We start from the raw sequence: 15,518 nt of genomic DNA on the forward strand, positions 1-15,518 counted from the left end.
GAATTCAAGAAGGTAACCATCGAGCATGTTCCCAAATTTCATAACAGTGATGCAAATCGGCTGGCTCAGCATGCTCCAGGATATCGGCCGATGGAAGGAATAATGGCCTCAGAGTTAACAGTCGATGATTGGAGGAAAGAGATTATTGATTACTTGAAAGATCCATCCAAGAAAGTGAACAGAAAAATCAGATTCCAGGCAATCAAGTATGTATTGTTGGAGGAAGATTTATATTATTGGACAATTGATGGGGTTTTGCTCAAATGCATTAATAAAGAAAAAGCAAAGGTGTTAATGGGTAAAATTCACGAAGGTGTCTGTGGATCTCATCAATCGGCCTATAAGATGAAATGGGTGATCAGGTTGAATGGATATTTTTGGCCGACGATGCTGGAAGATTACTTCACATATTACAGAGGTTGCCAAGAATGTCAGAAGTTTGGGAGCGTGCAAAGAGTTCCTGCGTCAGCCATGAATCCCATAATTAAGCCGTGGCCATTTAGAGGGTGGGGAATTGATTTGATCGGCCAAATATATCCTCCATCCATTAAAAATCATAAGTTTATCTTGGTGGCCACTGATTATTTCACCAAGTGGGTTGAAGCAATTCCTTTGAAGAATGTTAGATCAAAAGAGATGATTGAATTCGTCAGAGAACATATTATCTATCGGTTTGGTATTCCACAAACCATTACTACCGATAATGGTACTATGTTTATGTCAGATGAATTTGAGGAATTTGCCACTGGAATGGGGATTAAATTGCTGAATTCTTCTCCATATTATGCCCAAGCTAATGGTCAGGTAGAAGCATCTAATAAAGGAGTCATCAAATTGATCAAAAGAAAAATTGATGAGTATCCTAGAAAGTGGCATACTGTGCTTCATGAAGCTTTATGTGCATACAGAATGGCTTGTCATGGTGCTACAAAGGTGTCTACATATCATTTGGTATACGGACATGAAGCTGTTCTCCCATGGGAGTTGAAACTTGATTCACGGCGTGTTACGTTTCAGAATCAATTGACGGCCGATGAGTATTCTGCTCTGATGAAAGATGAATTTGAGGATTTGCCTGGTCATCGGCTGAAGGCTCTTATAAATGTTGAGGCAAATAAAGCCAGAGTTGGCCGATGGTATGATAAAAAAGTAAAAGCCAAGACCTTTGAGCAAGGGGAATTGGTTTGGAAGTTGATACTGCCGATAGGAATAAAGAGTTCAAAATTCGGCAAATGGTCGCCGACGTGGGAAGGATCATTCAGAGTAAACAGATGCGTTCCTGGCAATGCCTATATTTTAGAGACACTCGAAGGGGAAGAGTATTCTAGAGCTCTTAACGGGAAATATTTAAAGAAGTATTACCCTAGCGTTTGGGTAGATGGATAGCCGATTAATTGAGTTATCGGTTGAATTGTTATGGCCGACACGATATGTGTCGCCCTTAGTGCAAAAAATCTACACAATCCAGATTGTTTCAATTCGGGTCAGAGTTGGTTTTTTGACACGTCAATTGGGAAATTGCAATGGAAATTAGCAAGAAAAAGGAAATACTTCATTAATAATACTATTTACAAAGGGGCCGATCTAAGGATCTGACCGATACAGCAAAAGATTGTTTTTAGGAAGATGCTACTCCTAGAAATCTAATCATCGGCGAAGACGTTGCCGATGACCGCCTCTATGCTGACATCTTCGGAGATGGCGGCGGCTGCCATCTCCATGTCGTCGGCGAGCTCTTCGAAGGCCCCCCAGTCTTCGCTGCCCAACGGGAAGTGGAACGGTTCGATCTGCAGGAGATCGTGACCGGTCTCGAACTGGGCTGTGGCGAGGGCTACGGCGGCGCCACAGCGAACCCCATGTCCAGCGACCTCCCGAATGTGGTTGGGGATGTCCTGCAGACGGGCGGCGACGGTGTCGCCGCGCGCGTTCACTGACTCGGTGGCGGTGGCTGCTGCGGCGTGGAGGGTCTGAACCTGCGACTCCAGGACTGAAGCAAGATGTCAGAAAAATAGAAGAGAGCAATGCTTCGGAAGGGGCGACTTACAAGCAACCCTGGACTCGGCGGCGGTGAGCTGGGCCTGGAGGATTGCTCGATCAGATTGCACCGCCTCCAGTTCGGCGGCAAGAAACAGAGACCAGATGGTCTCCTGGGAGTAATTCTGCCGAGCTTCATCCTTCTCGCGAAGAAGCTGGCGAATGAACTCCTTGGTGCTCTCAGGAACACCAGGGAAAGGGGGTCCCTCCGAGTTGGAGGAATCAGAAGAAGCATTGTCACTTTATAGAAAAGAGGCAGAAAAATTAGAAATCAAAGTTGAACAAAAGCATGGCAATCCGAAGACGGAGGAAAGAAGGGCTTACTCCACGCGGGGACGAATCGCCGGCGGGGCATTAGAAGGACCCTCATCGGGGCGCTTGGAGCCCGCCATTGCTACAGGAAGACCTAGGTTTTTTGCTGGAAAAAGAAAAAAGAAGGCTCTGTAGCTAATGGAGACTTGTTGCCGATACAAGGATGGAAGGTGATATTTATGGCCCAGTCTGGGTAAGTGAAAAGACGAAAGGTGAATCGGCACGTTGGGTTTGTGCGGACGGAAGGTGAAAGGCCAGGGGCAAAGAAGAGTTTTACCCAGTTGTACGGGGCAAGCCGTATGCACGGAGTACGAGAAATGGCTTTGAACGCTGGTTGGAGTAATTTCGGAACAAAATAAATTATTCCGAAACTGGGGGGCATGTGTTGACACCGTTATTTGACATGTGTCAAGGAAGGTGATTTTTATGAAGAGAAAGTGGCCGATTTGGAAGAAACCAAAAATTGCACAGTGTTGGAATCAGCCGATGGAGTCCGTCCGATGGGCCAGAAGAATATACTTTGAAGATGCTGATCCGCTAGCTCTAGTATCTGGCCGATGGAGAGTTGCCGATGAAGTCAAAGGAGGAAGAGAGGATCCGGACTCTACGAGAATCTTGATGATTCGATTGTAGTATTTAAAGTAGTTTATCTTTAGATAGTCTTTTCTTTTAATTCAAGTAATGTTTTCCATAATCGGCTAGGACTTGATAGCTCTAGGCTATATATATCAGTTGTAAGGGACCAGAAAAATTTTATACACATCCATTACAACAAACTTTACAATTCCTTTGCACTTTTTCGGCGATTTCGCCTTTTCTCTTCTTTTTTCGACGAGTTCTTTCAAGTTGATCAAGAACGTCTCACATTCGAGCGACTTGATTTGCTGGTGAGTTTTCGTTTTATCGAGTATATTTGATATTTAGCTACCGAGCGCATCGCTGTGGATTCGTTCAAATCTATTCAAAAGTTAACGAGTTCAACTAGGCTTTGACTTCCGGGTGCATCGCTGTCGCCTCGTCTAGATTTATTCACCAATTATCGATATCGGCTAGATTTGTAGGTTTTCCTATGCTTTCTGGCCATTATCACATCTAAAAACATACTAGATCGGCTTTAGGTTTTGGAGTGACACTTTTGTTATCTCAAGAGCCGTTTTAGATCTATTTTTAGTTTTGCATCATCTAAGTTACACATTCGTAGCTTAGATCTTGTCATACACACACGATCGTCTGTCCAAAAGCCAGTTTTGTCGTCTAGTGTATCGGTTGATCTTGCCGATGCGCTCTTTTACAACGCGCTTGCATTTAATATCTTTTTGTCGTCTATAGTATCGACAAAGCTTGCCGATACGCCCATCTGAGAGATATTCGGAATCCCAGCCGATACGCTCTCGAATTTGACTTTGTTTTCTCCCTTGTCAATTTCAGGTCAAATTGACTGGCACGCTTGGTTGACTTTCCGTGACTCGGCGAACACTTGCCCTCGGATTCCAGTATGTTGATTTTTTGCGTCAACACTATTGCTCTCAGCCAGCGGGATTTGGGGACTCCAGTCGTCCGGACATGGTCTGCCGGCTCAACAAGTCTCTCTGGTCTGAAGCAGTCTCCTCGGGCTTGGTATTCTCGGTTCGCCACGTTCTTGCTGACATTGGAGTTCACCGAGGCCAAGTCTGACACGTCTCTCTTCATCTACCGCTGTGGGGGTGAGACTGCCTATCTGCTGCTCTATGTCGATGACATTATGCTCACATTCTCCAGTCAGCAGTTGCTTCAGCGCGTCATCTCCTCTCCACAGCAGGAGTTCGCTTTGAAGGATCTTGGTCAGCTCCACCACTTCTTGGGCGTCACTGTTGAGCCTCGCCCGTCTGGCCTTCTCCTTCACCAGCTGCAGTATGCACTCGATATTCTGGAGCGGGCTGGGATGATTGATTGCAAGCCCTGCTTCACTCCTGTCGACACTCAGGCGAAGCTGTCGGCTGTTCTGGGTGATCCTGTGGCTGTTCCGACTGCCTACCGGAGTCTGGCCGGTGCCTTGCAGTACCTCACCTTCACCAGGCCGGATCTCACCTACGCTGTCCAGCAGGTCTGTCTCCATATGCATGATCCCCGGGAGTCACACCTTGCTGCAATGAAGCGTCTCCTCCGCTACGTTCGTGGCACTGTGGACCTCGGTTTGGTTCTTCACCGCTCGTCCTCTGCTGAGCTAGTTGTCTACACCGACGCTGACTGGGCTGGCTGTCCGGACACTCACCGCTCCACTTCCGGCTACGCCATCTTCCGGGGCGGCAACCTGGTCTCCTGGTCGTCCAAGCGGCAACTTGTTGTCTCCCGCTCCAGTGTCGAGGCGGAGTACCGGGCTGTCGCTAACGGCGTGGCGGAGGCGTCCTGGCTACGACAGCTCTTGGCGGAGCTCCACAGCCCGCTCGCCAAGAGCACGCTCGTCTACTGTGACAACGTCAGCGCCGTGTATCTCTCCACCAACCCCGTTCAGCATCAGCGGACGAAGCATGTGGAGATCGACTTGCACTTCGTGCGCGACAGGGTCGCCATCGGCGATGTTCGGGTACTCCATGTCCCGACCACCTCCCAGTTTGCCGACATCTTCACCAAGGGACTACCATTCTCGACCTTCTTAGAGTTTCGCTCCAGCCTCAACATAGCAGGTGGCTAGTTGTGGCTGTGGGGGGTATTTGCCCTGCGTATTGGCTTTCTTATTGTCCAGTCTTGAACACCACTGTGCCGGTAGTTCAGACTGCGAGGTGTTGGCTTTCTTGTTGTCCAGTCTTGAACACCGCTGCACCGGTAGTTCAGACTGCGGGGGGGGGGTGTTGGTATATATGTGAGCCCATGTATAGAGACTCATCTAGAGGCCCATGTATAGGAACAATATATTCCACCCTTCTAGGGTTTGGAGGAATGCAAGCCATTATTCTCTCCTATAGCTACAAATGGTTGGAACTAATAATATGCAAAATAATACTTCTTCAAAAAAAATATGCAAAATAATGAAAAGAACCAAAAGAGTAGAGGGCTTGTTGTGCAGTCATACAAAATTGCAAGGTAAAGCACAATTGTGTTTGCTGGTTAGAAAGAGCGGCCCGAAGAATTTTAGTAGACAATTCTTCGTTCTTTGGTGGATGCTATTGTTAAACATGTGCTTGAACTCTTTCTACTCCCTCCATTCTAAATTATAAGTCATTTCAAGAATTTTGAAGAATCAAAGTTTTTTTAAGTTTGACCAAATTTATATAAAAAAATAATAACATTTATGATACCAATTAATTCTTTGTTAGCTATATTTTTATAGTATACCTATTTGATATCATAAATCTTTGTGTTTCATTTTATAATTTTGGTCAAACTTTGAAATAATTTGACTCTCCAAAATTTTTAGAATGACTTATAATTTAAAACGGATGGAGTACTTCTCTTCAAAAAGGTGCCCTTTTCCGGTCCCTAATCCGCAGCAGAAAAACACTCTGCACACGGTCGCCGTTCCTTTTTCGCGGATGACCCGGTCATAGCACCACGTACTATTCAAGATTACAGAATCTAACTCCACTACTCCGGCTGTGTTGAGATCTTTTGGTAAATTTTTTTGAATTTTTTTTTATTTTGGAGTAATAAATAAAATCTATTTATAATTTTTTTGCACGGACGATAATAGTAAATCCAATGAGTCTAATTAATTCATAATTAGCGAATGGTTATTATAGCATTATTATTGCAAATCAAGATTAAGTGAGTTCATTAAATTTGTCTCACGATTTACAACTCATTCTTGTAAAAATTTGAAATTATATTTTATTTAGTACTTTATGCATGTGCTCAAATATTCCATGCGGTGTTTTTTTGGCAAAATCTTTTTCAATCTAAACACATATCGCACGCGCTACGCAAGGACAGCGAACGGCACAGGCTGTGCCGAGTTGCCGTTGCAGTCAGTTTAGGGCGACGCGGACCGCGGCGCCTATGGCCGTACCGCGGGCTAGAGATGGAAAAGGAAGTCAACCCCGACGGTGAAGACGAGGAGGGATTCATCGATCAAACCACTCGCCATCCCCGCGCTGCCGAACCGAGCCCGCGCCGCACGGCTCGCATCGCCGCCACAGCCTCAGCACGACCATTTCATTTTCAGCTCGCCATCCATCCGCTTGGTCCGGTCGCGTCATTGCTTACCAAACCACCCAACCCGACCCAACCAGAAGCCCGCCCTGCCCCGCCCCGCCCCGCCCCAGCCCCGCGCTCGAGGCCCACGCCGCGCAATCTAACCTTCTGGAAATTTCCGCCAATCCGATTCGGAGAGCGAGAGCCCCCGGCCACCAACCAACCAAACCCCAAGCAAGCAGCCGCGAGCCCAAATCCGCCGGATCACACCGGGCATGCGCCGAGCCCCCGCCGCCGCCGCCGCAGCAGCAGCAGCCTGAGTAGGAGGACGAGGGGGGAGGCTGGTCTCGGGTGGGGATGGAGGCGGGCGGCGGGGGCGCGTCCTCGTTGCCGCCGTTCCTGAGCAAGACGTACGAGATGGTGGACAACCCGGCCACGGACGCCGTGGTGGCGTGGACGCCGCCGGGGACCAGTTTCGTCGTCGCCAACCAGGCCGAGTTCTGCAGGGATCTGCTCCCCAAGTACTTCAAGCACAACAACTTCTCCAGCTTCGTGCGGCAGCTCAACACCTACGTAAGCCGCCGCCCCGCGGCCCTTCCTTCGTCTCCTTTCCTTCCGCCCCAGCCTCCGTGCCTGCCCAATTCGGGTCTGGTCGATCGTGATGCGTCGTGGCGTGCTGCTGTTAGCTACGATTGTTTGCGCCTGTGCGAGAATCCTACAATTTGGGGCCGAATCTTATGAGCTGTTGTGGAGCAAGTGCTTTGGGTATCGTCGTAGGCCAAATGGATTAGTTTCTTGTTATAGCATAAGCGTATTGGTGTTTTGCCTTAGGTTTAATTCCATGCGCCATACTTGTAGTTGTAGACAACCAATTAGCTTGGTGAGATGCTCTTTTCCTTCTAGACCTGACAGAATTCGAGGGTCGTGTCTCTTGACAAATGATCCACTGGCAACGGTAGATGCTGTTGAAGTGACATGTTTTTCCACACCCACATCAAATCAACTAGACACCAAACTGAATTATGATTCAGCTGCTGTACTTCCCTTTCTTTTGCTGACAGCACGTGATTTCTATTGACTTACGAACGTTGACAGATCATTTTTTGTGATACTATGGTAATAGGTTTCTGCGTGTTCTTATTATGCAGGGCTTCAGAAAAATTGATCCTGAGCAATGGGAGTTTGCAAATGAGGATTTCATTAGGGGACAACGGCACCGACTGAAAAATATACATAGGCGCAAACCCATATTCAGTCACTCATCACACAATCAGGTTTCTGCACCGTTAGCAGATCATGAAAGGCGGGAATATGAAGAGGAAATTGAGAAGCTCAAGTGCGAGAATGCAGATCTCATCTCAGAGCTTGAAAAGAATGCGGAAAAGAAACTTGATATGGAGAGACGAATGCAGGAGCTGGAGAATAAGTTGATATCTTTGGAGGATCGGCAAAAGAATCTGATAGCTTATGTCAGAGATATTGTACGGGCACCAGGATTTCGCTCTAGCTTTGTGCAGCAAACTGATCATCACGGAAAGAAAAGGAGACTACTAATACCTGCTTCTCTCCACCAAGATGCAAATACCGAGGGGAATCAGATTGTGCATGGGGGCTTAACGAACCCACCAGTTTACAGAGAATCATTTGACAAAATGGAGTCTTCCTTGAACTCATTGGAGAATTTCTTTCGAGAAGCAAGTGAAGCATTTGATATTTCATATGATGATGGTGTCCCGGGACCTTCATCTGCCATTGTTATCACAGAGCTCCATTCATCTGGAGAAAGTGATCCTGTTGTACCATCACCTCCATCAAGGATGCATACCTCTTCAGCTGGTGCAGGAGATTCACTCTCAAGGATGCATACCTCTTCAGCTGGTGCAGGAGATTCGCTCTCTTCTCATGACATATCAGGGTCAACTAGCTGCGCAGAAAGTCCTCCCCTCCCTCAAATGCAGTCCTGTACAGATTCACGAGCTAAGGTGTCTGAGATCGATGTTAATCTTGAGCCTGCTATTACAGAAACTGGTCCATCAAGGGATCAACCTGCCGAGGACCATCCAAGTTTAGCACCTGCAAATGATGGCTTTTGGGAGCAATTTCTTACTGAGCAGCCTGGTTCCAATGCACATCAGGGGGTCCAATCAGAAAGGCGAGATGGAGACAGTAAAGATGATCGGACGAGAACAGGAGATCAGGAAAACTTATGGCGGGGAAAGAAGAATGTGGAACAGATGACAGAAAAGCTGGGGCATCTCACCTCGGCGGAGAAAACCTAACTGTTCGTATTTCTTGTAGCTGAAAAACAATTAGCACAGAAACACATAGGACCGTGGGATCTCTGACTTTTACTTCGTAGTGTACCACATATTCGCCTACTGCAGTGCGATGTGTCGACTGACATCGACTTTGTAGGGAACATGCCTTTTTCCCTTGTACTTTGCCCATGTTTAGAATGATTCAGAGATTAGTTGCTATACTTTTGTGAGGTATGTTGTGTGCATACCTGGTCACTTGACACATCCTGATATTGTTGTCCTCAACTTCTACGATTTGTCAGGTTGGGGTCATGGTTATATGGATGGATATCATATTCACTTCGATGTTGAATGCTATATATAGACTAAAGAACCAATTCACTTTTGGAACACTATCCTCACGCCTTTTCTGTTGTTCTCTTACCTTTTTCTTCTTGCTTAGTGTTTGCCTGGTGAACTATATTCTTTTTATATAATTCTGGTGAACTATATTTGGTGTTGCATTCGGTGCTTCAGGCTTGATGAAGTGTCTGGTAGTTTCAGTTTTTTCTGCAGGGACAGGTACAGCCGTACCGTACATAATGTAACTGCTACTTTGAGCCGTACAATAATGTTAAATAATTGCCGCTAGCATTCAGCTTTATGGAATGATAAGGACCTTGATTATTCGTCGTTCCGGCCCGGCGGCTTGTACAGCTCGATCTGCCCGGTTCGTGATCATGTGGATCCGGTTCCTTTCACTATTTGCTCGCGATTCCGTCATGCTTGTGCCGTTGTCTGACGGGGACAGCGTGGTATGATGAATCGGGCAGGCTGCTCGTTGGCATCTTCTCCCTTGGCAAGATCAATTTGCTGACGCGCTGCGCTACCGGCCACTGTACTCTGCTTTATTTGCCAATTGCCACGCATGCTGTTGCGCCGGCTACAGTTTGCTGGTGTGTGTGGGTTCAATCCACATGGCGTACGGCTGCATCACGGTTGGAGAGTCTTGGGAGAGATGTTTCCAAGCTCTTGTTCTGCAATACATGAAACCGAAGAGGATGCTTACAGCGCCTACGTGCCACTGTGCATTGGTACGTTAGCGTGTTGAAATGCGCCACTGTGATCAGTTCGTGCGTCGTGCCAATCGTGTCCAGGTGAACAATCGATGCTCGGCAGTGTCTGCTAAATAGGCAAATACGACGCCGTAGGTCTGCATATTTTTTACGGTATTGACAAATCACTTCGTAAGACTTGCTGCAGGATCAACAAGTTGGAGTGATTTTAAGTCATTTTCCTACCCGAAGAAATGGAAGACTATGAACAAGAACACGCCGCCTTCAGTCCAATGAAACCAAAATTTGCCAATTCGGCAAGAACCCTTTGGCAGTACTCCAATTAAAACCTGCCACCACAACGCCTAATACAATCTCGAGGCATCCAGCGCCCGTTGCAAGAGGCATACAAAATCGACAGGCATTGCATACGCCATAATCCAGCGACAGTGTTGAGAACGCAAACATCTTCCAGGCAAAATGATAAGGAGGAAAACGTAGGAGCAAAACCATCAGAGAAAAGGAGCCAAGATCCAGCTTTGAAGCAACGAAATAATTCAGACCTCACCCTTGAGATTGCTACAACTTATAATTCAAAAGGTGCCACCACTTTGTAACTTGTTAATAAGAGATCAAATCACGGATTGCACGAACTCCTTTCACATGTGCCACTTCTATTCCCATCCCATTACATCAGCCCCACGATTCACTTGCCTTCCCTGAAGCTTTCATTTTACTTCAACCAAAGGAACGAAAAAGTGAAAAAGAAACGTGCAAAGTCGGCAAGTCAGCTATGGACATATGGGCCTACGTCTTGCAGCAAAAGGTCATATTGTCTTGCCCGACAAAAGAAACTTAGTGCAGCAGATTGAGAAGCCTTCCTCTCGAGCATTCGTAGGCCCAGGTGTTAGTCATTGAACTTCATATCCATCAGAAAAATGTGCAGAAGAGACTATTGAATCAATCATCATATTCTGGAAGTGCGCTAAGATCCTCCAATTGGTCCATCAGTGGATTCTGATTGTTCATCACCAATGTCAACTGATGAAATAGATGCAGCCAATTCATCAGCCGAATCAGTCTCCAGTTCAGGTTCTGTGGCATCTGCCAGTGCACTCAGCATGGTGACCACTTCAAATGTATCGTCCAGGTAGAATTTGGCTTTGCTTGGTTTTTGTCCGACAGTGCACGCAAACAGTGGTGTTCTTGGAGCAACCATATTCCTCTTCATGATATCGGCAATGTTTTCAAACATGTCCTCATCGGACCTGTCATCACCAATACACAGTACGAAATCAGCCTGCTTTCCTCCCTCCTTCATTGATGCAAGTATCCTCTCAGCAACTACTCCCTTGCTTACACCCTACAGATTAGCAAAACAAAAGGAATGAATCTTAAGTGAAGGTTGATCATGCAAGGTAAAAGCCATATGACATAACTCGAACTTCAATATTACAGAAGGTTAAGTACCTAAGGTCCCATAGGTGAAAAGGCAAACAAAAATGTGCTTTTCAGCAACAGCTACAAAGCACAAATACTAAAACCACAGAACAGTGTCACCAGATTGCTTCTTCAAAAGTTGTTTCGGAAAGCATTCCCACAACCAGATAGAAGCCAAAACAGGACTAATGAGGTATTTTATAACTGAGTGGACCTAATAACCTAATAGTGAATAAAAATTATGCTAATATATTGTATCAGGAAAAAAGAACTGGGTGCTTAAAAATTGAAACTGATGATCATATCAACTGTGAGAAACACAAAGGTGCTAGCTAGTGGTCTACAGTTCATAATTACTTTATGTACACATAAAAAATAAAATACCAAATGTGTTTTTCAAAGGCACAAATAATGGACTTATATGTGAAAAGGCACAGATCTTTCAAGAAAGATTTTGGGAAACTAATAGATGAACGAACCTGAGGCTTGACTTCAACAATGAACTGGCCACTTTTAACAGTGACTGGTTCATTTGCTAGTACACTTTCCAGGTGATCAAGCAATTCCTTTGCCTGTGATGATCCAAAGCCTGGGTCAGCATCCTGATGGTGCCACACCAAAGCACTTTCCTTGGTCTCAATGGAGGATCCATCAGTTGCTTCTGTGTACAAATTCATCACTGGCTTTGCCATTTCCATCCATCCAAAGTCCAAAGCCTGGGTGCAGGTTTGCCACTCTTCGTCTCTAGACCACCTACAACAAATTTCGAAATCTTATTTCAAAGACCCTTTCTAGTTTAGACATTCTTATAGCAGCTAGTTAAACCAATTACTGCTGCTAAATGAATAAAAAACAATAGCCTAAAATCGATTCATAACATTCATGTTCATATGAGACCTTCAGGTTAAAGTAAAGTTAATATTCCAAGCGGTCCTAAAGATGCCAAATATAGAGGGCCAACTTAACCCCAAAAAAATTAACAAATATTATCTTGACCAAAAGTTATTAAGGACAAAAAAAGCAACCGCCTCTATTATGGTTCTGAGGGACAGGAAAAAAAGGTTGTATATCACAAACTAAGTTCAATGTTACATTCAAGTAGTGAAGCCACTTAAAACCATAGCTGCTAACTAAGTTCAATGTTACATTCAAGTAGTGAAGCCACTTAAAACCATAGCTGCTAACTAAGTTCAATGTTTGGTAAGGATAGGTTGTATTGCTCTTACTATTTATAGAAAAGGCATAGTATCCAGCGGCCAGTACTTCACAAACAAGTATCAATTGTGCAAAAATGGAAAAGAACATACCTTAAGAAGTAACCATGTTCAGCTGCAATCCCCAGCTTTGGACATGAGGCAAACCACTCTCCCAACGTATCCTTGTCTCGCCCACTGACAAGAAAAACAATATTTCTCCTATCTGAGCAAAGGGTATTGATAATACTGACTACTTCTGGGCTAGGTGGCTTATTGATGGAAGTCTGAGGAACCAAAGTTCCATCATAGTCAAGCAAAATAGCCCTGCTCTCCGAAATTTCATAAGCATTAACAATTGAATCTATGTTAAGCTTTGTGAAATGAGGGTCCAAGGCCACCACCCTGAAACCGAAACCCAACCCTATGCCCCAACAAGTCCTCCTAAAGTGGTCCTTACAAGCCCTTTCCAAGTCTTGGATGAAGCTCCTTGACCAGTAAGCAACATCATGGCTGCTGACATAACGGTAATGCTTCTCATGCCTCAATTGTTTTTCCTGTTCAGGCATTGAAATGGCCTCATTCATCCCCTCTGCGGTTGCCTCTATATTCCATGGGTTAACCCGAATAGCACCACTCAGCGAAGGTGAGCACCCTATAAACTCTGACACAACCAGCATGCTCTTCTTTGGCCCACTCACCTCTGATATGGACTCGGATCCTGGGGCACCCTGCCTACAGACAATGTATTCATATGGTGTCAAGTTCATCCCATCCCTCACAGCAGTCACCACAACACATTCTGCTATTGTATAATAGGCAATCTTCTCAACACTTGACACATCACGATCAATGAAAACAACAGGGCTATACCCTGACTGGCCAAAGTCCCCATTAATCCTCCGGCAGCTCTCCTCAATCTCAGCCTGGATGGTTTCAAGATCCTTACCCTTCCCACGGGCTGGGTTAGCAATCTGCACTAATACTGCTCGGCCCTGCCACTTGGGATGGGTCCTCAGCATATTCTCAAAGGCAAGAAGCTTCAAATTGATCCCCTTGAAGATATCCATATCATCCACACCAAGCAAGACAGTTTTCCCCTCAAATTGCTGTTGAAGCTCGGAAAGCCTCCATTCCCTGTCAGGCAAGCGCAGACCTGACTGCAATTGAGCCATATGAATTCCCACTGGCATGATTTTGATCCCAACAGTGCGGCCAAAGTAATCCAATCCAATGTACCCACGCTTTGACTGGTATTCAATTCCCAGCATTCTACTGCAACACGAGAGAAAGTGCCTGGCGTAATCAAAAGTGTGAAACCCAATGAGGTCACAATTAAGCAGGGCCTTCAATATCTCCTCACGAACAGGGAGGGTGCGGTAGATCTCTGACGAGGGGAAGGGGCTGTGGAGGAAGAATCCGATGCGGAGGCGGTTGAACCGGCGGCGGAGGAAGGTAGGCAGCGCCATGAGGTGGTAGTCATGAACCCAGACGTAGTCGTCCTCCGGGTTGATAACCTCAACGACCTTCTCGAAGAAGAACTTGTTAGCGAGCACGTACGCCTCCCAAGCGCTACGGTCGAATCTGCCGTTGCCGGGCGACGAAGAGGTGGTTGCGTCGGACGCGGATGATGAAAAGGGGAGCATGTAGTGGAACAGAGGCCAGAGTTGGCGCTTGCAGAAGCCGTGGTAGAAGCGGTCGTTGAGGTGGTCGGGGAGGAACACCGGCGCACAGCGGAATCGATCGAGCAGCGCCTGCGACACCTCGTCCTGCTCGGCTATGGGAACGTCGGCGCGGAGGAAGCCGACAAAGAGCACCTCCATCTCGTCGGGAATGCCGTCGCGGAGCTGGAGGAGCAGCGAGTCCTCGTCCCAGGAGAAGGACCATCCTCGGCCGTCGGGCCGCCGCCGCGCGACGACGGGCAGCTGGTTGGAGACGACGATCATCCGGTCGACCGCCACCGACGAGGGCGCGTCGGAGGCGACGCTGTTGGTCGCCGCGGGCTCCGACTCGTCCTCGCCGTCGAGCTCCGACAGCGTCCCCGGCACGGTCATCACCCGCGACATCCGCTTCAGCCCGAACGACCCTTGCCTCCGCCGCGCCCCGCCGCCGGCCAGGCCCAGCGCCGCGAAGTTGCCCTCCGCGAGATCGAGTAGGTTGGTATACGACCGCGACATCATGGCTGAAACACCGAGCAGAATAGCAGATGAAAGAGAAAGCTTCGCGCGAGAGGTGATCAAACCCTAGCTAGCCCTTCCGATCCACGGGGCGGAGGGTTTCACCAAACCCTAGTAGGCGGATGAAGCGGAGGAGTTCGGTGTTCCGCTTTGATCTGATCTGAGGGAGGCGGCGAGGGAGGGAGGTGGTGGGTTCGCGTCTTCGCTACCGGAGGCGAGGCGAGGAGAGACAGAGAGAGGGAGAGAGGGGTAGGGGAGAGGAAGGCAAGGACGCGCCCGTATATTCCACGGCGTGTTGGGCTCGGCGCGCGGGGCCTTTCCTGGACCACCTATCACTGACATGTTGACCCACATTCTGCCGGTGGGTTATGGATCCTTGGACCGCGCCTAGGGACGAAATGCCTCGGGAAAAGAGGATAAGGTTGCGCCCGCCCCCCTCCGGTGCCAGCTGGCGTCACGCGCCCCACCTTCTTCCGTAGGGCCCGCGGCCCCCCGCACCGGACCGTTCAGATACGAGCAGTTCTGTTTGCTCCTGGTCGATGAACGGCTCGGATCAGCCTGGGGGGGTTGGTGGTTCGAACGGCCATGGGCGATGGGCCACTTCAAAGAACCTGTTTGCCAAATCCATCAGTTCCGCGGGGTGCATTTGGAAGTTTCCCTCCCTCGTCTTTTCCGTGGCATACCGCCTAGAGGTGGGCGCCCTCCCGGCGGCGAGAAAAACGTGTCGCGTACAGGAACTGCCACGTCCGCGTGCTCGCGTGACGTCAGGTGTGACGACCGGGGAGCGACTCTTCCCCACGTCCCCCGGCCCCTGCTCTATCCAAGTCCAACCCCCCGCCTTTGTACCCTGCACGGAAATAAATCAAAATTTGTTTGCTCATCAGAAATTCTCTTCTTTTCTTTTTTTTGAGGGCAAATCATATTACTGCATCACACCATTACAATCCCTGATGGCGACCTCCC

General features: G+C 47.6%; 2 protein-coding genes across 2 annotated transcripts; one reads left to right on the forward strand and one right to left on the reverse strand.

Annotated features, from left to right (window-relative positions):
* Positions 1-6,587: 6,587 nt before the first annotated feature.
* LOC120673671 (heat stress transcription factor A-4b-like) lies at positions 6,588-9,106 on the forward strand. Its single transcript, XM_039954632.1, has 2 exons — positions 6,588-7,026; positions 7,602-9,106. The coding sequence occupies exons 1-2, from the start codon at positions 6,811-6,813 to the stop codon at positions 8,730-8,732; spliced, it is 1,347 nt and encodes a 448-aa protein (XP_039810566.1). The 5' UTR covers positions 6,588-6,810; the 3' UTR covers positions 8,733-9,106.
* Positions 9,107-10,259: 1,153 nt separating this feature from the next.
* LOC120673670 (probable alpha,alpha-trehalose-phosphate synthase [UDP-forming] 7) lies at positions 10,260-14,810 on the reverse strand. The gene is made up of 3 exons (XM_039954631.1): positions 12,493-14,810; positions 11,665-11,938; positions 10,260-11,108 (listed from the first exon to the last, which is right to left on the reverse strand). Exons 1-3 carry the CDS (start codon positions 14,556-14,558, stop codon positions 10,731-10,733), a joined length of 2,718 nt encoding a protein of 905 aa, XP_039810565.1. The 5' UTR covers positions 14,559-14,810; the 3' UTR covers positions 10,260-10,730.
* Positions 14,811-15,518: the final 708 nt, after the last annotated feature.

The sequence above is a fragment of the Panicum virgatum genome, chromosome 5N (genome assembly GCF_016808335.1).
Source record: "Panicum virgatum strain AP13 chromosome 5N, P.virgatum_v5, whole genome shotgun sequence".
Taxonomy (NCBI): Eukaryota; Viridiplantae; Streptophyta; class Magnoliopsida; order Poales; family Poaceae; genus Panicum; species Panicum virgatum.